Source organism: Patella vulgata, chromosome 1 (assembly GCF_932274485.2).
Source record: "Patella vulgata chromosome 1, xgPatVulg1.2, whole genome shotgun sequence".
In the NCBI taxonomy this organism is placed as follows: Eukaryota; Metazoa; Mollusca; class Gastropoda; family Patellidae; genus Patella; species Patella vulgata.
Window position 1 is genome coordinate 31,764,425 of NC_065879.2, and position 21,766 is coordinate 31,786,190.

The following is a 21,766-nucleotide window of genomic DNA, read 5'->3' on the forward strand; positions in this document are numbered from 1 at the left end:
ATAACTAGAGACTCATCCATTTATATAATCATAACAATAGAATCTTGTTTATATGCTGGGAAAGCACTTACTACAGTACTACAGTATTTAAATGGTAACCAGTTATTTTTTTCTTCTGAAGGACTAATCCTCACAGATGATTCTAAAGGCAAGCAGATGCAAGGTTTTAAAAACAAAGGCAATAGTTTATATGTACAAACAATTTTATTCCTAAAGGCTGAAAGTGAAAATCACCTCCTCCTTCTTTTTGAAAAAGCAGAAGAATCTACAAAAAACTTTTTTTGCTTTTTGTCGGGCTGGCGACGGACAGGTCCCTTTTTCTTCTGCATCATTCTCTTAGATCCTTGATAAGCGCCTGTTCCTCTACGCATAGAAGATTGAATTTCTTCAAACTTTCTTTTATTATACCTAAAACAGATAAGCATTAATAGGATTAAAGGGAAAAAAATGAATCAATAACAACATCCTTTGCCAAATAGAACATTTTAATATTCAAGTTAATCAATAATGAACAAAAATCAAGCACTGAAATTTTGCTGCAAGGTCAATATTAGAACTTGGTTGACGATGTTGAGCCACAGGTTCAAGACATGTTTTTATATGGGAAATTTATCAGAAATGTAACCAGGACTTCATTCATGACCATTTAAATCTTTTGATCACAGTGAACTGCCATTGTTGAAATCAATACTTAGTGCTTAGTTAAAACCATTGTTATCATACAGGGTGATCATTTATAAAATCAGTACCAATGCTTAGTTAAAACCATTGTTACCACAGTGCCTGGGTGGCCATTGCAAAAATAGTGTGCAACTGTTATTATTATGATTTTTAAATACCAGAACCATCAATTTTAATGAATACATATTTCTGTGAATCAACAAGGCCCCACATTGTTAAACATTTATCTTCATACAGTTTAAAATAAAAAAAATAAATATTTACGTTCTGAATTCAGCATCTGCCAGAAGCTCGTCAACAATAGTTTGTTTACGTTGTTTTTTAGGAATTCTACCACTATAGAAGTCAGCTGCCCCTTCAACAACTTTACCAAACTGAAAAAATATTTGTTTAATTAGATAGATGGGAGTACAAGAAAGTAATATATCAAAATTAGTTTGTCATCCTTAAATATACTTAATATAAGGAATCTGAATCGGACAAAACTCTGCAATAAATCTCACCACTTTTCTTTAGGTCAAAATATAAAGTGCTGCATGGAGTTAATCTGATACACTATTTCAGTTAGTGATGAGACAAGTTCTAAAGGATTAAATTTTCATACCAAAAAATTAAACAGAAGCCTGTTTACAAATTTTATTTTTGGCTTATACTATTTACTATTGTTGAACACAAAAAAGTTAACATCGACATAAAATTTGAAATATACCAGTAGATAGATATTGTCCTTGCAAAAATATCAAATTTAAAAAGATAAGTACATAGTTCATACATGTATATTTGTTACCCAAACCCTATAGGCAGTATCCTTATCACGAACTTCTGAAGCAAATATATATTCAATGGAAAAAGGTAATATCATTAACACGAATTTTTGAAATAAAATATATTCAATAGAAGAGATAGTATTCTTCTTATTAACGTTTGAATAAAAAAATGTGATCTTCATCAAAATTAATTGATTTAAACAAAACACCCATTGAAACAGTCAAATTAGATCAATTATTTCTGTCTTCAACTTACTTGGAAATATTTTGGAAAATCTTTCAAATCATTGCTCTTATAGAAACGTTTGGGATCAAGAGCTTTTCTCATTTGTAGAACCATTAAACTATTTTTCTTTTCTTCCGTTAATCCTGTTGCTGGTAAATCAAACCATTTTTTACCCTTTGTCATTTCTCGCAGTTTCTGTGAAAAAAAAAAAGATATAAATTTTAAACAACCCTTCAACTTCATGGTGCCTTTTAACCAAAGACTATCTGAGAAAACTCAATCATTTTTTTCCATGCCAAAATAGACCAAGTGTATAAATAAAACAAATACAAATTTGTCAAGTTGGTCATGAAATAACTATTTTCCCATTACCTTACTTTCACCCACCTAATATTCTTTCAGTTTGTTTAAGACAGAATTCAGTGAAATGTGGATGTACTGGTTCCAAATAGCACAATATCTGCCTCAATTGCTTATTAAGAAAGTAAAAATTAAGAATTTCACAATCAGAGCATTTTGTTCAATTAAAGATACTTTCCCACAAAAGTATTTATATCGAGTGGTTATTCCCAATAAAAGTATGTCAATTTTGGTGTATGGAAAGCAGAGACACCCAATATTACTACAAAAATACTGGATTCCTTGAAAAACACCCATAGAGCGCACACAGAACAAAAATGAGAGAGTGTCACTAATTGGCAGCCTGACCATTAAGGGCTGTCAGCTCGAGTGACATAAAGATTGAAAACGTAGATGATCTGAGTTCTAAGCATTAGGGAGCGCTTGATGAACGTTGATAAACTTGATAGTGATTGGATGTGGGAAGAGTGAGAGACTGAAACGTACAAGAGTTTCCGAGACAAAAACCACGACAAAAGACGTGGGTAGGGGATAATCTGAGATTAAAGATAACATAGTCTCTTATCTGCAATGAATTCCTCTCTGGCTTCGCACCCATTGCTAGGTACCGTTACATCCAAGTCACGTGACACAAACATGACTTCTTTTGATTCGAAGCAAATCTTTGATAGATTAATTAGTTTGAATATGTTTTTCGTCCAAAATATATCATCAAATCACCCAGTTTGTACGCAGGAAGGTATTTTTAAATACATGTGGCACTATTTTCATCAATTACTCTTTAAATACCTTTTTCTCTCTTTTTACTTTTCTAACTGACTCGTGATATTTTGGTAAAGTTTCTGTTCTTTCAAAATCTGGAGTGATAACACTTTTTTCCATAACCTGCATGTAGAGTAAAAAAAAAAATATATAACTAATTTAAATCAACTGAATTCAGTTTATTATATTTAAAGGTATCTCAATTAATACAACTGTTCTATAAGATTACACCTGTGAAATAAATATATGTTTCGATTTGGGCGGTTAGGTGGTCTAGTGGATTAACGTGTGCACGTAAAATCACACGTTAAATCAAGTGGCGTGGTTTCGCTTGAACATGACAAGGACATAGTTTACGTCGAGTGAACGTTAAACCCCACTGTTTCCTCTCTTTATGTTTTAATTAATTTTAATATAAACAAGCCAACAGTGAGGCTGATGTCCCCCGCCGAAATCCAAAAATAAATAGATGAAACATATTCATTAATCGCACATTTATTTTTCTCAAAAGTATCAAGCAATCAAACAGATGATCACGTATACACTAAGTTTCATCACTCTCTATCAGATAGAATCAAAGTTATTTTGTCCCAAAGCATCGACCAATGAAATTGCTTAGCTTTAGCTCAAAATGTTAATCATTGAACTCAGTCAAGACATTCACCCAATGAACATCTACATCAAGTTTAAACATTCTACCCAATTAAAAGCAGAGTTGTTATGTTCCAAAGTCTTGACCAATCAAATTGCTTATCAATCCTTAGCCTAAGCAGAAAATTCTCATCATCAAACTTAGTCAAGGTAATGATATAATGAATCTATACTCAGAGTTTCATCACTCTCACTTAATTAAAACCAAAGTCATCATGCCCCAAAGCATCAACCAATCAGATTGCTTATCTCTGCTTACCGTAAGCAGACAATGTTTATCATTGAACTCCATCAAGGTATTCACTTAATGAACGCCTACACCATGTTTGAACATTCTACCTCAATTAGAAGGAGAGTTATTGTGTTTCAAAGTCTCGACCAATCAAATTGCTTATCGATCTGCTTACCCTAAGCAGAAAATGCCTATTATGGAACTTAGTCAAGGTATTGATGTGATAAAACTATACACCAAGTGTCCTCACTCTCACTCTGTTCTCACTCTGTCCTCACTCTCTTTGCTTACCATAAGAAGAAAATGCTCATCTTCTAACTCCATCAAGGCATTTACCTAATAAACACCTACATGTACACCAAGTTTGAACATACTAGCTCAATTAGAAAGAGAGTATTGTGTCCCAAAAAGTGTGACGGACAGACGAACCCATTTTAATAGTCTCCTGCTTTCTTCGAAAGGCGGGGGACAATAAAGGTCTTTAAAAGGTTACAGCACAAACCTTGAGTTCTTTCTGAGATCGATTCTTCTGTAATTTGGACATTTCTTCATTTTTATGCTTTGTATTTTCTCCGGGTTTAACATTAATATAAATACCAGGTAATTCCATTCCTGCTCCAATTTCTGATGCCAACTGAAATCTTTTAATTGAATTACATGTAATTAATGTTAACAGCATCACTTTTTTGCGTAGCATTTGTTTTTTTTTAATTGTGTAGTTTCCTGCAACCTGTTACAGTAGCTAAGTCTGTAACTCAATATCATCTTCGACATTGAAAACACGAATTTTTTTGCAATATAAATCAGCATTGGTGTTGCGATCTTACCTGGAAAAGATGGGCTTCTGATATCCAATATTTAAGACAAAATAAACATTTTACCATTGGTACACGAATCGTGTACCATAATGCGTTTTAGCGCCATTGTAACAAGGTGCTCAAAGAATGAGGTTAGACATATTCCACAAGTCATGTCAAACGGTGATATCATATTCTTATTTGGGGAGCATGCGCAATAAATAATATCGGTGTTGACTGGAATAACCAGACGCTAGAAACTGACTTGCGGTTGAGACTTCTGGCGTATTTCGCCGAACATAACTGATGACAATTCACAGTAAAACGATAACGATTGAATGTAAAACAGTTTATATAAATTCATATTACATTATTATGTGTGTTGCGACTCATTTGTGCCAATTTCTAGGTCCAAAATATTAGCGATTTAGCTCCTTTAAACAACATTTGTTTGATTATACAATGCGAGGAAACAGAGCATTAGAGTAAATAATAGAGTGGATTAGAAGATGTGGTTCCATGAAAGAATATAACACAATATCGAAGAATTCTAACCACAGGTCTCTAAAATAAAGGAAAAAAATATTAATTTTTAGTATTGTTTGGTAACTTTTCACGTAAATGGAAATAGTTGTCAGTTCTGTTTTAAGCAATCAATGCAAGCTATTAGTACGCTGCTATTTTCACTTCTTAAAATTATAATTGCCCATAACTTATAAGTTTCTGCAAGCAAAAAAGGCCAGCCACTGCCCATGACCGAAATTGACGTGTAAAGGGATGAAACTCGTATTCAGCTAGTAAATTGTCTTGTACAGGTAAATGAAACGAGGTTTAACGTCCTGCTTTTATACACCAACTTGGCTAATGAAGAAGGTGCCAAGTACTAGACTTACATTATATTATTATAAATATAATTACGTCACATACTCATCATTTTTATCATTTTGTTTATTCTTATTTCTATTTCTTCTGCCCCTTTTCCTGGATTTTGACGTGGTTGGTTCACTTATATTACTAATATTTATCCGTCTTTTCTGATCCAACACATTTGTAGGTTTTCTGTCTATAGTGAAAAGTCCAAGATCATCCTCATTTTTCAGTAAACTAGTTTTGTATCCCAAACTATCGTCTGCATCACTGTCGTCACTTTCAGAATCGCCTGTTGACATTTTCTCATCACTGCTGTTTTCAGTAATATTTTGACTGGCGATTCCTGCCAACCTATGCATTTCTTCATCTGAACTCGATATTTCATCAGACGAGGAATCCATATTTACTTTTTTAAAAATAAATAAAAACAAAATAACAGGAATTATATCTATTGAAATCAAAACATTTACATCATATTGAAAACAAAATCTAGCGTGGTGGGGCCTAACAACACTTCCGCTGGATGAAACGGGTATCAATGTTTCAACAAAATAGTTCTAATCGCATTTTAAACCTTACAGACTAATGGTTGCAGTTGCTTTTGTATAAAATCGTAGACGTTGAAATGTAAATTCAGACGAAAGTTGGTGCAAAATTGTTGAGAAAAATTCATTTTTATGTATTTACATAACCAATCCATATTCATACACAAACTGAAAGTAGTAGAACTACTTTGACCTTGTTTCCCCATGGTTTCAATGTGCTGTGAACTGTTGAATTAACTTGTTGGTTGAAATAATGGGCTCTTTGGTGAAACAGGTATTGAACGCTAGTAAATCTAATTAGTAAAATAATTGTTTTCAAGCTGTCAATATTTTATTTTTGATTTTATGTTTTGATTTTTTCAATAAAATAATCCTTAAAAGGTCCATAATAATCTTATGGACTTTGATCAGGACTTCCACTTGAACTTCCAGCCAGTGAGTTTGGTTAATTTTATTAATTGGCATACAGTGTCATAAAATTAAGTAAAATGAATTATTTGTAATAATATGTATATTTCAGAAAATTAGTCAATCCAACCTTTCTTACATATTATCGGGGGGGGGGGGGGGGGATGGCCGAATGGTTAGCCTGTGCATGTTGTATCATACTGTAAAAGTCTGTTATTGAGTCAACTGGTGTGGTTTCGATTCCCCGGTTGTACACGTCAAGGAGTAGGGTTGTCTGTCCATCCTCGTGGGATTTCTCTGTGGTTTCCTCCTACTGTTAAAGACTCATACGCGCAAGCGAATTATTGAAATAAAATTAAACCATATGTTTATAGTAGTGCAATAACTAGTTTGTGTCGAGCGGTGGACGATAAAACCCATTTCGCCCTCTCTCTTTCTACATATTGCCATTACTGTACAGTAGACGTTATAATCCATGAATTACATATTTGTATAGTCACATAGGCTGTAGCCTCTCTTTCAAAAGGGCAACCATGTAACTGGGAATGAAAGGAAAAAGGGTTTAACATCCTTCTTTACTGAAGTCGTGCTGGGAGAAAAATTTTTATTGGATAGCAGCACTACTGCCTACACTTTACATAAATTTAGAATTCCAATTGTCAAGGGTTCATCTTTTACGTACCTGCTTGTGGACGCTCTAGAGGTCAAAGTTATTATCCGATTGACTTCAAATGAGACGAAAATACCCATTGATTTTCAGTGATTTCCGATAATTACTGCCAGAGTTATGGCCCTGGATCATTTCAAAAAATCTTGTGGACGCTCTAGAGGCCAAAGTTAATATCCGATCGACTTTAAATTTATACACAGTGTTTAAGGTCATTAGATGAAGAAGCCTATTGATTTTCAGCGATTTCCGATAATTACTGCCAGAGTTATAACCCTTGATCACTTTGAAAAATCTTGTGGACACTCTAGTGGCTAAAGTTAATATCCAATTGCCTTTAAATTTATACACAGTGTTTAAGGTCATGCGACGAAGAAGTCTATTCATTTTCAGCGATTTCCGATAATTACTGCCAGAGTTATGGCCCTTGATCACTTCAAAAAATCTTGTAAATGCTCTAGAGGCTAAAGTTAATATCCGATTGACTTTAAATTTATACACCGTGTTTCCGATAATTATGCCAAAGTTATGGCCCTTGATCACTTTGAAAAATCTTGTGACGCTCTAGAGGATAAAGTTATCATCCAATTGACTTCAGATTGATACACAGAGTTTAAGATCTTGAGACGAACAAGTATATTGATTTTCAATGAATTTTTATGACTTGAACAGCTAAATCCATGGTGTTAAAAGTTTCGTATACTAAACGTTAGCATGGGGCAGAACTTTATAAAAACCAAACAAATTCTAATGGTTTTCTGATAATTACTTAATGAGTTGTTACTCTTAATCAGATTTTAATGTATTATAAATGTTTCATTATTGTTGACTGCCCGGACGATTTAGCTGCTGTAGGCATATGTTTTGTTGCTTGGCAACCTATCTTTTAATCCAGCCAAACAACTAGACCCTGGCGCAATCTGTCCAGCAGCACTGACCTAAGGGACGCCATGAACCCCGAATTTCCTGATTAGTGAGCCAGTACTTTACTTAGTACCACCGTTGCTCATGGTTGTCATGTACTAATTCACCACCTATGTTACTTATAAATATCTTTGGTCAACATTTGATACAGTCTGCTTTGGTAATATTATTTATTGTCCAGTATTTGACAACAGGTTTTTTAAAACATTCCAGAGACAGTAACAGATCTGTGAATGTAGTTCAGTCGAACTGCTGTGGATCCAAAAAATGCTGTATTAGATTGTAAATGAAATGAAATGGGGTTTAACGTCCTACTGTTCTGCTCCTATTCTGGGCTAATGAAGACGGATATTAGATTGTAGGTCTTGTAGGAAATATTTTATAGTACATTTAAAATGACTTATAACAGTAGCTATAAAATGATATATTTAATAGTAAGAGTATTTCGTTTGTCTCTATACATGTAGGTTCATCTGATTGGCAGAGTAGCCAAACATGGATTATGTTTTATGTCTTCAACAGCTAGTTCTGTTCAGGGTATGTCATTTGGTGAGTTGTTCCTTTATCTATTTTTTACTTCTAAATGCTAACACTACCATTGATGATGTGATTGTGTCCAGTTTTCTTCAGACTTCTTGGAGTATACATGTATATGTGTATATAGAAATGTTATCAGTGGTATGTACAGCTATTTAATATGTCCTCTACATGTATTTCAGAACTAACCCAGGAACAGCGTGACTATCAGGAACTAGCTCGTAAGTTTGCTCGAGAAGAAATTATACCAAAGGCAGCAGAGCATGATCGAACAGGAGAGGTATTATAATAATAATTATTATTATTTTCAAAATGTGTCCTTAGGATTACATACTTTCCTAAACCTTTTAGCACAAACATTCTGCTAAGGTAAGATATGTATTAATGAGGTCTCTTACTTATATTTATTCTGTTTATTATAGTACCCAGTGGAGATACTAAAAAAAGCATGGGAAATTGGATTGATGAATACACATATATCTCCCAAATATGGTTTGTAGAACTTAAAGTTTATATTATCAAAATACAATGTAAAGTGGAAAAGTAAAACAGTTTTTATACACCCACATTTTCATGTGGATGTATTATGCTGTTGCTCCTGTCCGGTCTTCCGGTCGTCCACAATTTGTTTGTGGACTCTCTACAGTCCACAATTCTTATCCAATTTTGACGGAACTTGAAATATAGGTCTATCTCCTAAAGATCTTGGTTCCTTCCGATATTGGCATGTATCGGACCATAACTTCATGGATTATTGCCCCTGGTTGTACGAAAAATCACGTTTTTAGCTTGTGGACACTCTAAAGGTCACAATTTTCATTTGATTTAGATGAAACTTGATATGCATGTTTATAACCCAAAGATCTTGGTTCCTTTCGATACTTGCGCACATCGGATCGTAAGTTCCTCCATTATGGCCCCTGATTGTACGAAAAATCGCGTTCTTAGCTTGTGGTCCCTTTAGAGGTCACAATTTTTATCCGATTTTAAAAAACGTTTACATACATTACCATTCCACTATAACGAATGTTGAATGCGAATTTCGAAAAAATCGAAACAAAACTGCCTGACAAAATGGCCCCTCTTTGTATGCAAATTGTGTAAAAGTATGTAGTACAAAGGTTGTGAACCCTCTAAAGGTCACAATTTTTATCCGATTCTGATGAAACTTAAAATATATCTTTATATCCCAAAGATCTCAGTCCCTTTCAATATTTGCGAATTTCAGACCGTAATTTTCTGGATTATGGCCCCTGATTGTATGAAAAATCGCTTTAGTTTTTAGCTTGTTCACTATTCATCACTTGCAAAATGTGATCATATCTTGCCTGGCAACCACTTCTTAAATTATTACATTGGGACTTACTTTATAAGTGAACCTCATCTTGAGGAAACTTTCTTAAACATGGAACATAATTGTTTATTTAATTGAAATTTATGTATTTTTATTCTCTTTAGGTGGTCTTGGATTAGGTACTTTAGATTCCTGTATTATTACAGAAGAATTGGCGTATGGTTGTACTGGTGTTCAAACAGCTTTAGAAGGCAATTCATTGGGAGTGAGTTAATAGTACTGTATTTGATTGTCAGCAATCAGTCTTATTAGTGGGTCCCAAATCTGCAGTTTTTTGTAGGTACTATTAGTGTAATACTATTTGACAATTTATGCAAAATTGTATTAGACGAATGTAAGTGCATCAGAGGACATGAGTTATAATTTGATAAATGCATATGTTTTATTTGTATTCTCCATTGTCAGTATATTAGCTATAGTAAGGGTTTATTTAAAACACAAATTATATTGTTGATGAAATATTGTGTGAATAACAGGAAAAGGGGTCTAAGTCCAAGGACAAATTTTATGTCTAAAAACACATGATGGGAAAGTTACCAATTCATATTTGGCATGAGTGACCAATCATATGATTAATTACATAATAATTAGCCAATAGAATAATTAATGGCTGTGAATCTGAGAGTATATAATTTATAGAATGTGCACTTCAGGTTAGACACAACCCTCTGGGTTGAGGGATAGCTAGAATGACTTTAATATAATCTATGCTTGTAATATACTATTCAAAAAAAGTAGGGGATATTTGATTTTGGGGGCCTAATACTAAAATATGCAAATGACTACGAAAAAAGTCACTATAGAACCTAACAGAAGAAACATTTCCAGTTACATGTGACGCCCAAACGCACCAATAGCTACCGCATGGAATGCAGGTGATGCTTGGGATCATCATGGGGGTCCAACCCAAGATTTGCACGACTCTGACTTTGAATGTTACAGTCATTGTGGCATTGAATTCCAGGGTGGAAACATCAGTTTAATTGTTTTAGTGACCAGAAAACAAATTTTGATATGCGTCGGCTTACCCAAAATGAAAGGTTACGTGCCCTTGGCATGCTACAGATCGGCACAACACAGGCGGTTGTGGTGCGGACGATGAATGTTTCTCAGTCTGTCATAAGCAGGCTATGGTCCAGATACCGTGATACACAATCTGTACAGGACAGACCACGCTCAGGTCGACCAAGGGCGACAACTCAAGCCCAGGATCGATTTATCCGTACCTTGGCCTTGAGAAATCGTGTCATCACAGCAAATCAGATCAGCGCTCGTCTTCAAACAGACACTGGTGTGAGAGTGAGTGGCCAGACGATTCGGAATCGACTGCATAGGGGTCACCTTCGCGCCCGACGTCCTCTCGTGATCCCTTGTTTGAGAGATCATCACATTCAGGCAAGACGTCGTTGGTGTAGGGATCGTCAACACTGGGATAATCGACGCTGGAGCAATGTGATGTTTTCAGATGAGTCAAGGTTCACTGTTGATTTTTTGGACAGACGTAGGAGGGTGTGGCGTCGTCGAAACGAGCGCTTCCAAGACGTTAACGTCATCAGACATGATCGATTTGGGGGTGGTTCTGTTATGGTGTGGGGAGGCATCACTGTTGCTGGAAGAACGGCTTTACATGTTGTTGCAGGGCGTGTTACAGGCCAGTACTACCGGGACAACATCTTGGCAGTCCATGTTGTGCCGTTCGCACGACGTCATGGCCGCCGTTTCATCTTCCAGGATGACAACGCAAGATGTCACAGGGCCAGGATCGTTACAGGTTACCTCCAACAACAGAACATCACCACATTACCTTGGCCAGCACTGAGTCCCGACCTCTCCCCCATCGAGCATGTCTGGGACATGCTTGGACAGAGGTTACGTCAACGTCAACAACGTCCTGTCAATGTCCAAGAACTTGCTGCTGCGTTGCAACAGGAATGGGACAATCTGGACCAAAATGACCTTAGACGTCTCATTAGGAGTATGCCACGTCGGATCAATGCTTGTTTGGCAAACAGAGGAGGATTTACCCGTTACTGACTTGGTTGTGATGCTGTGGTAACTTTGCTGTTTGACCCCGGGTATTATTTTACCCTTATAATGGTCAGTCTGTGCCTTACTTACGTCTAACGATCATTTGGAATAAATCGATGAATGTGAACTTCATTTCATTTTGTCATTTGTTTCTTCGTCAGTTTCATTAGGTGACTTTAATAACACTTAAAAATCAAATATCCCCTACTTTTTTTGAATAGTATACTATGAATCGGAGTTAATATAAAACTGAAATCAAGAAACTCTGGTATTTGTTGTTCCTGTTAGTGATACTAATTAAGATGCAGTATATTCAATATCAACGTGAAGCTGTCATTAATGTGGGATGGCAGAATGACATTTAAAGATAGCCAGTTAAAGAATTAGAAATACAACCATAGAAAATACTAGATGATCAAGGGCTGTTCCAAAATATGTAGAAAGAAAAGATGCATGGGTTATACGCCAGATGTGGCGACTGGTTTTAGGCGGTGTTCGCTCTCCACATCTGACAAACGACCCATGGTACTACATTAGTAATTGGCACACATTAGACATTATTAATTTCATGACTTTTTGCAGTTTTAATTGACACTCTTTTTGAGTTATTCCCCTTGAGTCTTCAAAGAATGTATGCAGAGATATTTTTATACGCCCACATTTTCATGTGGACGTATATTGTCATCACCCCTGTCCGTCCGTCCACAATTGTTTGTGAACACTCTACAGGTCACAACTTTTATCCGATTTCAATGAAACTTGAAATATAGGTTTATCACCCTAAGATCTCGGTTCCTTTCGATATTGGCATGTATTGGACTGTAACTTCATGGATTATGGCTTGTGTCACAATTTTTATCCGATTTGGTTTAAACTTGAAATGTATGTTTATAACCCACAGATCTCAGTTCCTTTTGATATTCGCGGATATCGGATCAAAACTTCCTGAATTATGGCCCTTGATTGAACAAAAAATCATGTTTTTAGCTTGTGGTCCCTGTAGAGGTCACAATATTTATCCGATTTAAAAAAAAAACGTGTGAATATATCACCATTACACACTAAGATCTTGTTTCCTTTTGATAAATGTGGATACCCGAACTTAACTTCATGGATTATGGCCCCTGATTGTTCGCATTTTTAGCTAACGGATTCCCTAGAGGTCTCAATTTTTTTCCGATTTTAAAAACCATTTAAATTTAAATACATCGAATTTGAATTCGAATTTCGGGAAAATCAAAATGAAACTGCCCGACAAAATGGCTGCTCTTTGTACTCAAATTGTGTAGAAGTGTGTAATACGAAGGTTATGGAACCTCGAGAGGTCACAATCCGATTTTGATGAAACTTAAAACATATCTTTATATCCCAAAGATCTCAATCCCTTTTGATATTTGCACATTTCAGGCAATAACTTTCTGGATTATTGCCCCTGATTGTACAAAAATCGTGTTTGCTTTTAGCTTGTTCTCTATCCATCTCTTGCAAAATGTGGGCGTATTCTGCCTGGCAGCCGCTGGTTAAGCATTATTTGAAGCTTTATCTTTTCAAAACCAATTCTATCTACCAACAAAATAACTTAAATATGGTTGCCTATTGCAATCATCACTCAATCTGGCTGTTCACAATCACTTCTGCATGCTCTACAACTAGACCAGTACAAACTGGATTTGATTGGAGTTGTGTACAGTTTAAATGTGGACATATACTTTACAAGTCGTCCGAGACAACTGCCCCTGTAGCACATTTTTCTCTATTTAAGGAAATGCCTGTTATTCTTGCCGGTAATGAAGAACAAAAGAAGAAATATTTAAGTCGTATGATAGAAGAACCTCTCATGTGTGTAAGTATAGTTAATGTTTCAGAACATCATTTTGTAAGCTTGATGTCTATATGGTGTAGGTCAACTTTTAACAAGTATGAGGCACAACAAGAAAACACCCAGTAAAATATCTGGCAGTGAATATTTGTAACAATTTTTGTATGTATGAACAGTTACCATGAATAGCAATTTTATTCATGTTTAAAAATAGACAAATATCTCATTCAGGCATATGGTGTAACAGAACCAGGAGCTGGTTCTGATGTTGCAGCAATTCAAACGAAAGCAGTAAAGAAAGGTGATGAATATATTTTAAATGGACAGAAAATGTGGATTACAAATGGTGGTAAAGCTAACTGGTATTTTATTTTAGCTAGAACTGATTTAGATCCAAAAGCATCGACAGGAAAAGCATTTACAGGATTTATAGTAGAAAGAGATTGGCCAGGTGTTAATCCTGGTAGAAAGGTAAGAACAATGTACAGATTTGTCAGGCAGACTTATTTTTATTGCATTTAACAGTTACAGATTCAATAATGGAACACTTTTAGAGAGTATAATCCTTGAGTGGCATTTATATGGAAAAACAATCACTGGTTTGTTCACATATAGCACAACATTTGGTCTTGATAGCGATAAATGAACACTTGTTGAAATGTCTTGCCAGTGATTGTTTTTATACGCCCACATTTTCATGTGGACGTATTATGCCGTCGACCCTGTCTGTCCGGACGTCCGTCCGTCCGTCCGTCCGTCTGTCTGTTTGTCTGTCTGTCCGTCCACAATTTGTTTGTGGACACTCTACAGGTCACAATTCTTATCCGATTTTAACGAAACTTGAAATATAGATGTATCTCCAAAAGATCTCGGCTGCTTTCGATATTGGCATGTATCGGATCGAAACTTCCAGAATTATGGCCCCTGATTGTACGAAAAATCACGTTTTTAGCTTGTGGACCCTATAGAGGTCAAAATTTTTATCCGATTTAAAAAACCGTATTATTATATCACCGTTACACCATAAGGACGACTGAGTTCGAATTTCGTGAAAATCGGCCCAAAATTGACAGACTAAATGGCCGCCGTTCGTTCTCAAATAGCGTAAAAATATGGTATATCAAGGTTGTGGACCCTATAGAGGTCACAATTTTTATCCGATTTTGTTGAAACTTGAAATGTAAGTTTATAACCCAAAGATCTCGGTTCCTTTCGATATTTGCGCATATCAGACCGTAACTTCCTGAATTATGGCCCCTGATTGTATGAAAAATCGTGTTTTTAGCTTGTGGACCCTATAGAGGTCATAATTTTTATCCGATTTAAAAAAACGTATAATTTTGTGAAAATCGGCCTAAAACTGACAGACAAAATGGCCACCCCTCGTTCTCAAATAGCTTAAAAATATGGTATATCAAGGTTGTTGAAACTTGAAATGTAAGTTTATAACCCAAAGATTTCGGTTCCTTTCGATATTTGCGCATATCGAATTGTAATTTCCTGAATTATGGCACTTGATTGTAGGAAAAAATCACTTTCGTTTTAGCTTGTTCTCTATCCATCTCTCGAAAATGTGGGCGTATTCTGCCTGGCAGCCGCTGGTTCCATATAAATTGTGTTGTTTTTTTTTGTTTTTTTTTTTTTTATTATAGAGCTTTACCTATTGATTTTGTGCAATTCAAAGCTTGATATTGGTGTAAGATAATATAACATAGAACATTCTAATGATGTGAGACCTAATGATATCCAGACAAATATCAAGAACCATGTTTTCTATTTGCATCTTTTTATACGCCCACATTTTCATGTGGACGTATTATGCCGTCGCCCCTGTCCGTCCGTCCGTCCGTCCACAATTGTTTGTGGACTCTCTACAGGTCACAATTCTTATCGGATTTTGACGAAACTTGAAATATAGGTTTATCCCCAAAAGATCTCGGCTGCTTTCGATATTGGCATGTATCGGATCGAAACTTCATGGTTTATGGTTCCTGTTTGTACGAAAAATCACGTTTTTAGCTTGTGGACCCTATAGAGGTCACAATTTTTATCCGATTTTGTTGAAACTTGAAATTTGCGCATATCGGACAGTAACTTCCTGAATTATGGCCCCTGATTGTACGAAAAATCACGTTTTTAGCTTGTGGACCCTATAGAAGTCATAATTTTTATCCGATTTAAAAAAAACGTTCTATTATATCACCGTTACACCCTAAGAATGATTAAGTTCGAATTTCGTGAAAATCGGCCCAAAATTGACAGACAAAATGGCCGCCGTTCGTTCCCAAATAGCGTAAGAATATGGTATATCAAGGTTGTGGACCCTATAGGGGTCACAATTTTTATCCGATTTTGTTGAAACTTGAAATGTAAGTTTATAACCCAAAGATCTCGGTTCCTTTCGATATTCGTGCATATCGGACCGTAACTTCCTGAATTATGGCCCCTGATTGTACGAAAAATCACGTTTTTAGCTTGTGGACCCTATAGAAGTCATAATTTTTATCCGATTTAAAAAAACGTTCTTTTATATCACCGTTACACCCTAAGGATGACTGAATTCGAATTTCGTGAAAATCGGCCCAAAATTGACAGACAAAATGGCCGCCATTCGTTCCCAAATAGCGTAAGAATATGGTATATCAAGGTTGTGGACCCTATAGGGGTCACAATTTTTATCCGATTTTGTTGAAACTTGAAATGTAAGTTTATAACCCAAAGATCTCGGTTCCTTTCGATATTCGTGCATATCGGACCGTAACTTCCTGAATTATGGCCCCTGATTGTACGAAAAATCACGTTTTTAGCTTGTGGACCCTATAGAAGTCATAATTTTTACCCGATTTAAAAAAACGTATTATTATATCACCGTTACAGCCTAGGGACGACTGAATTCGAATTTCGTGAAAATCGGCTCAAAATTGACAGACAAAATGGCCGCCGTTCGTTCTCAAATAGCGTAAGAAAATGGTATATCAAGGTTGTGGACCCTATAGAGGTCACAATTTTTATCTGATTTTGTTGAAACTTGAAATGTAAGTCTATAACCCAAAGATCTCGGTTCCTGTTTATATTCGCGCATATCGGACCGTAATTTCCTGAATTATGGCCCCTGATTGTACGAAAAATCGCGTTTTTAGCTTGTGGACCCTATAGAGGTCATAATTTTTATCCGATTTAAAAAAACGTATTATTATATCACCGTTACACCCTAAGGACGACTGGGTTTGAATTTCATGAAAATCGGCCCAAAATTGACAGACAAAATGGCCGCCGTTCATTCTCAAATAGTGTAAAAATATGGTATATCAAGGTTGTGGACCCTATAGAGGTCACAATTTTTATCCGATTTTGTTGAAACTTGAAATATAAGTTTATAACCCAAAGATCTCGGTTCCTTTCAATATTTGCCCATATCGGACCGTAACTTCCTGAATTATGGCCCCTGATTGTACGAAAAATCATGTTTTTAGCTTGTGGACCCATTAGAGGTCATATTTTTTATCCAATTTAAAAAACCGTATTATTATATTACCGTTCCACCCTATGGACAGTTGAGTTTGAATTTTGTGAAAATCGCCCCAAAATTGACAGACAAAATGGCCGCCGTTCGTTCTCAAATAGCGTAAAAATATGGTATATCAAGGTTGTGGACCCTATAGAGGTCACAATTTTTATCCGATTTTGTTGAAACTTGAAATGTAAGTTTATAACACAAAGATCTCAGTTCCTTTCGATTTATGCGCATATCGAATTGTAATTTCCTGAATTATGGCCCTTGATTGTAGGAAAAATCACTTTCTTGTTAGCTTGTTCTCTATCCATCTCTCGAAAATGTGGGCGTATCCTGCCTGGCAGCCGCTGGTTTTATTGTCTTGTTCCAATCAGTATTCACATGATCTGGATGTATTGAATCAATGTTTTCTTTATAAATTTAATAATGAAATTTCTTCAGGAAATCAATATGGGTCAAAGAGCATCAGACACTCGAGGAATCACATTTGAAGATGTACGAGTTCCAAAAGAGGTGAGTAAAGATTATTTTAAAGTTCACAATAATTTGTCTTCTGATTAGAGTTTAATATCCAATATAATGTTAAAGGAGCTAAATCACTAATATTTGGGACCTAGAAATTGACACAAATGGGTCGCAACGCATATAATAATGTAATATGAATGTATATAAACTGATTCACATTCAATCGTTTCCGTTTTTACTCTAATTTCAAATCAGTTATGTTCAGCGAAATACGCCAGAAGTCTCAATCAAATGGCAGTCTCTAAAGTCTGGTTATTCCAATCTGCACTGCACATGCTCTCCGGATAAGAATATGACATCACTGTTCGACATAACTTGTGGAATATTTCTAGCTTGTTCTTCGAGTCCCTTGTTACAAAAGCTGCTGAAACGCATTATGGTACACGAGTAAAATGGTAAAATGTTTATTTTGTCTTAAATATTGGATATCAGTAGCCCATCTTTTCCTGGCAAGATCACAACATCAATGTTGATTTTAATTGACAAATAATTCGAAGACTTAGCTACTGAGTTAGAGACTTGGCTACTTTAATTTAAATAATTTCTCTGTTGAACACTGGTAGATTTTCTGTCATAAAGGCCTTCTTACAAGTTGAAATCTTTATTATGATAATTTTATTATATTACAGAATCTTCTTGGTTCTGAAGGAATGGGTTTTAAAATTGCCATGGGAGCATTTGATAGAACACGTCCACCAGTAAGTAAAATTAGTTTCATTTTGATTAGAAATCTCTTGACTAGAAATAAGTTTTTCATTTGGAATAGATACCGGTAATCTAATTAAACATATCATGACATCATTATGGTAAGCCAGTGGGCAGATTTGAAATCTGTCATTGTCAGAAACTTGACCATGTCGGATTGTATTTTGTCTCTAGGTGGCAGCAGGTGCTGTTGGTTTGGCTCAGCGAGCTCTGGATGAAGCTACTAAATATTCTCTCGAAAGAAAAACAATGGGAAAATATATCTGTGAGGTTTGTATATTTCATATTATAATAATAGTTACATTGTGCTGTCTGTTTGAATGGAAAATCAAACTGTAAAAAAAAGTAATCAGATACTATATATTGCTCAGTCTATACTTATATTATCAGATGTGTATTTTTGGGACTAGTTCACTCCATGAAGATCTTTTATATCAGATATTTTAAAATCATTTCACAATTTGTTGACAATAAAAATGTCTTTGTGTATATCACCATTCCTGACTCTTTGAAAAAGCTACCATGTATTTTTAGGCTAAGCACAGATATTTATAGACTTCCTCGAAACATAGATATTTTATTATTGTTACATTATATATTTCACAGCATCAAGCTGTGTCCTTTATGTTAGCTGACATGGCAATGGGTGTTGAAGCTTCAAGATTATTAACTCACAGAGCATCATGGGAAATAGATCTTGGCAGACGTAATACTTATTATGCTTCTATGGCTAAAGGTATGGCAGGTGATGTTGCTAATAAATGTGCTACAGATGCTGTCCAGGTGAGTTTAGAGAGTATTTGGTACAATATACCTCATAAATTTAGAAATAATCAAATCCAAGCCCTTATAAATTCTAAAAAAATGGAGGTCTAGTTAAGTCATATAGGATAATTCAAGCATTAATTCAGCTCAAAATTCACATTTCTCTGCACATTTTTATTTAATACCAATTTCACATTATATTAAAATCTAAATCACATCAATAGTATCGATTATAACTGGGACTTTGGAACCGATGCTAATACCCATTTCACACCACTTTAAAATCCAAACCATTTCAAGACAAATGATTATAACCAAAACTTTAGAACCGGTGCTATAAATACCTATTTCACTTTAAAATCTAAACCATTTCAAAACTATTGGTTTTAACTGAACGGTTGCTAATACCCATTTGTAGATATTATCACACTCACATTATAGTTTGCACACTACAAACAGATACACCACTTTGCATGAATCAACTCACGTCAACAACATAATAAACTCAGAAAAGGCAAAGTATGACTCGCTCCAGTCAGAAGTTTGTCTTTTAAAACCATAAAGCCAGACTTCCTAATACATTCTCAATTCGATGTCAAAGAGTGAATGGTGGCCACTAACCCATTTAAATATAAATTGTATATAATTTGTAAATACTCACTAAAAAATGTTTATTTCAGATATTTGGAGGAAATGGCTTCAACTCAGAATATCCTGTAGAAAAATTGATGAGAGATGCTAAGATTTTTCAGGTAAGCTATGGTGACTGACAGTTGTTTAATTTAATTATGTATTTTAATGTTACTTAGCAAAAGTTTATAATTAATTCAAAAACAATCAAGTGCATATTAATCCTTGAGTGGCATTTAGCGATTGAACACATTAAAAACACAACACAGTTTATATGGAAATACAATCACTGGTTTATAGGCATAGCACTACTTTTCGACAAGTATTCTCTTATCGTTATCAAGCACAATGATAAGAGAATACTTGTCGAAACGTTGTGCTATGCCTATAAACCAATGATTGTATTTCCATATAAACTGTGTTGTGTTTTTAAGTGCATATTAGTTTGTTCACTATAAACAGCAGACATCATCCCTGTATTAATGCCTGTTTGTTTTAATTGGGTCAGTAAACATAGGTGACTAATTCTGTCTAAATTCTTGATTTACAAAACAAACTTTAAACAAACATCACAGGAAATCAAAGCTATAAAAAATATGCCAAAAGAATTTTTATTTTTAAAAAACATATTGCCTACAAATGGGTGAAAATTCTGACAAATACAGAAGCTTCTATGAGAAATTACATAAGTTACTAATAGAACTAGAACTGCGAAAAGCAGAACAAAATGGAAATTCAAAAATCAACTCCCTAAGAATTGTTGCCATTTGGAGTAGGTTAAAAACACAAAATGTGTTTTCGAAAATCGGAATCTAATGGCGGCTGAATATCGATTTGAAGATATTTTGTAAAATCCAATATGGCGGCCAAACGGTAGAAAATGTTATCAAACAAGGTCTGTGATGTCATTTTTAGTCTATTTTTAAAATGGAGAGAACTATTCACGTTCGGGTGAAATTGGAAAGCCTCAGTAATTTCCGGAAGTTTCCGGAAGCCGTCACAACAAATTTTAATATGCCATTTTGAAGGCATCAATGTGTTCCTTATTCCTACCAAATTTCAATTTGATACCTCAAATACTAACGAAGATACACCATCTTGAATGTCGAAAAACTACTGAAGAAAACTTTTGTAAATCTCTGATGTTTGTCATTAACATATTTGTAAATTAGCAGAACAGTATGTTGGAACTTTGCAGTATGTGTATGAGATTGAGATAAAGAAAATAAATTATATATATAAAATGAACAGATTTCTTTTATTTTTAGATATATGAAGGAACTGCTCAAATCCAACGACTAATTATTTCACGTGAACACTTGGCAAAGATGAAACAAAATATGTAAAAAGGACTAATGAGCGATTAGATGGGAAGAAGAACAATAGAATGAATGAAAATAATAGATATGAATATAAATATAATGGGATGAGCATGTTTTCCTGGTAACACAAATATGAATGACCTGATTAATTCTAGAAGTTCAACTGTTTGTCCCTACCAGATAAATTAAAATGATTAAAGGAAAGGCTCATGTAAATAAGACATTCTCAGGAAAATACATTAATGAATATATAATTCTGATAATTACTTGTAATAACATGTAATTAATAAAATAAGCCTTTTTGGTTTAAAACTTGAATAATTTTTTATTATTCAAAAAAGAAATCTTTTTAATTGAGTATTTATTATTAAGCACAATAACCTGCCACTTATCAGGAATATATGGAGATGCAGATTATTCAAAACTTTTTTACTTAATTGTTGTAATTTCTAGAGATTCAACTACAATTATCCCTTAATTTTGTAATCATTCCTTTTAACCTTGGCGGTTGGAATTCATTATAAGAGTAGCCGTAGCGCAGCTGTCCGAGCACACTGTATGGCGTACCGTATGCCTATCTTCATTAGCCCAGTCGGAGCAGAACAGTAGGACTTTAAACAACATTTCATTTCATTCATTTTGATAAACATTTGTTGCCATGCAAGAAACATATGACC

The 21,766-nt window shown here is 34.9% G+C and overlaps 2 protein-coding genes across 3 annotated transcripts; one reads left to right on the forward strand and one right to left on the reverse strand.

The window, feature by feature from the left end:
* Window positions 1–185: 185 nt before the first annotated feature.
* LOC126827752 (deoxynucleotidyltransferase terminal-interacting protein 2) lies at window positions 186–5,873 on the reverse strand. The gene is made up of 6 exons (XM_050557303.2): window positions 5,404–5,873; window positions 4,182–4,320; window positions 2,824–2,919; window positions 1,705–1,869; window positions 946–1,055; window positions 186–408 (listed from the first exon to the last, which is right to left on the reverse strand). The coding sequence occupies exons 1-6, from the start codon at window positions 5,745–5,747 to the stop codon at window positions 231–233; spliced, it is 1,032 nt and encodes a 343-aa protein (XP_050413260.1). The 5' UTR covers window positions 5,748–5,873; the 3' UTR covers window positions 186–230.
* A 186-nt stretch (window positions 5,874–6,059) lies between these two features.
* On the forward strand, window positions 6,060–21,410 carry LOC126827626 (medium-chain specific acyl-CoA dehydrogenase, mitochondrial). 2 transcript variants are annotated; one of them, XM_050557189.2, is made up of 13 exons: window positions 6,060–6,165; window positions 8,358–8,439; window positions 8,610–8,707; window positions 8,850–8,919; window positions 9,886–9,986; window positions 13,572–13,652; window positions 13,860–14,099; window positions 17,584–17,655; window positions 18,297–18,365; window positions 18,547–18,642; window positions 18,979–19,155; window positions 19,818–19,889; window positions 21,036–21,410. In XM_050557189.2, exons 1-13 carry the CDS (start codon window positions 6,145–6,147, stop codon window positions 21,111–21,113), a joined length of 1,257 nt encoding a protein of 418 aa, XP_050413146.1. In that variant the 5' UTR covers window positions 6,060–6,144; the 3' UTR covers window positions 21,114–21,410. The 2 variants fall into 2 exon arrangements, with proteins under 2 accessions (XP_050413146.1, XP_050413066.1); XM_050557109.2 differs by lacking the exon at window positions 6,060–6,165 and adding an exon at window positions 6,225–6,326.
* The last annotated feature ends 356 nt before the right edge of the window (window positions 21,411–21,766 follow it).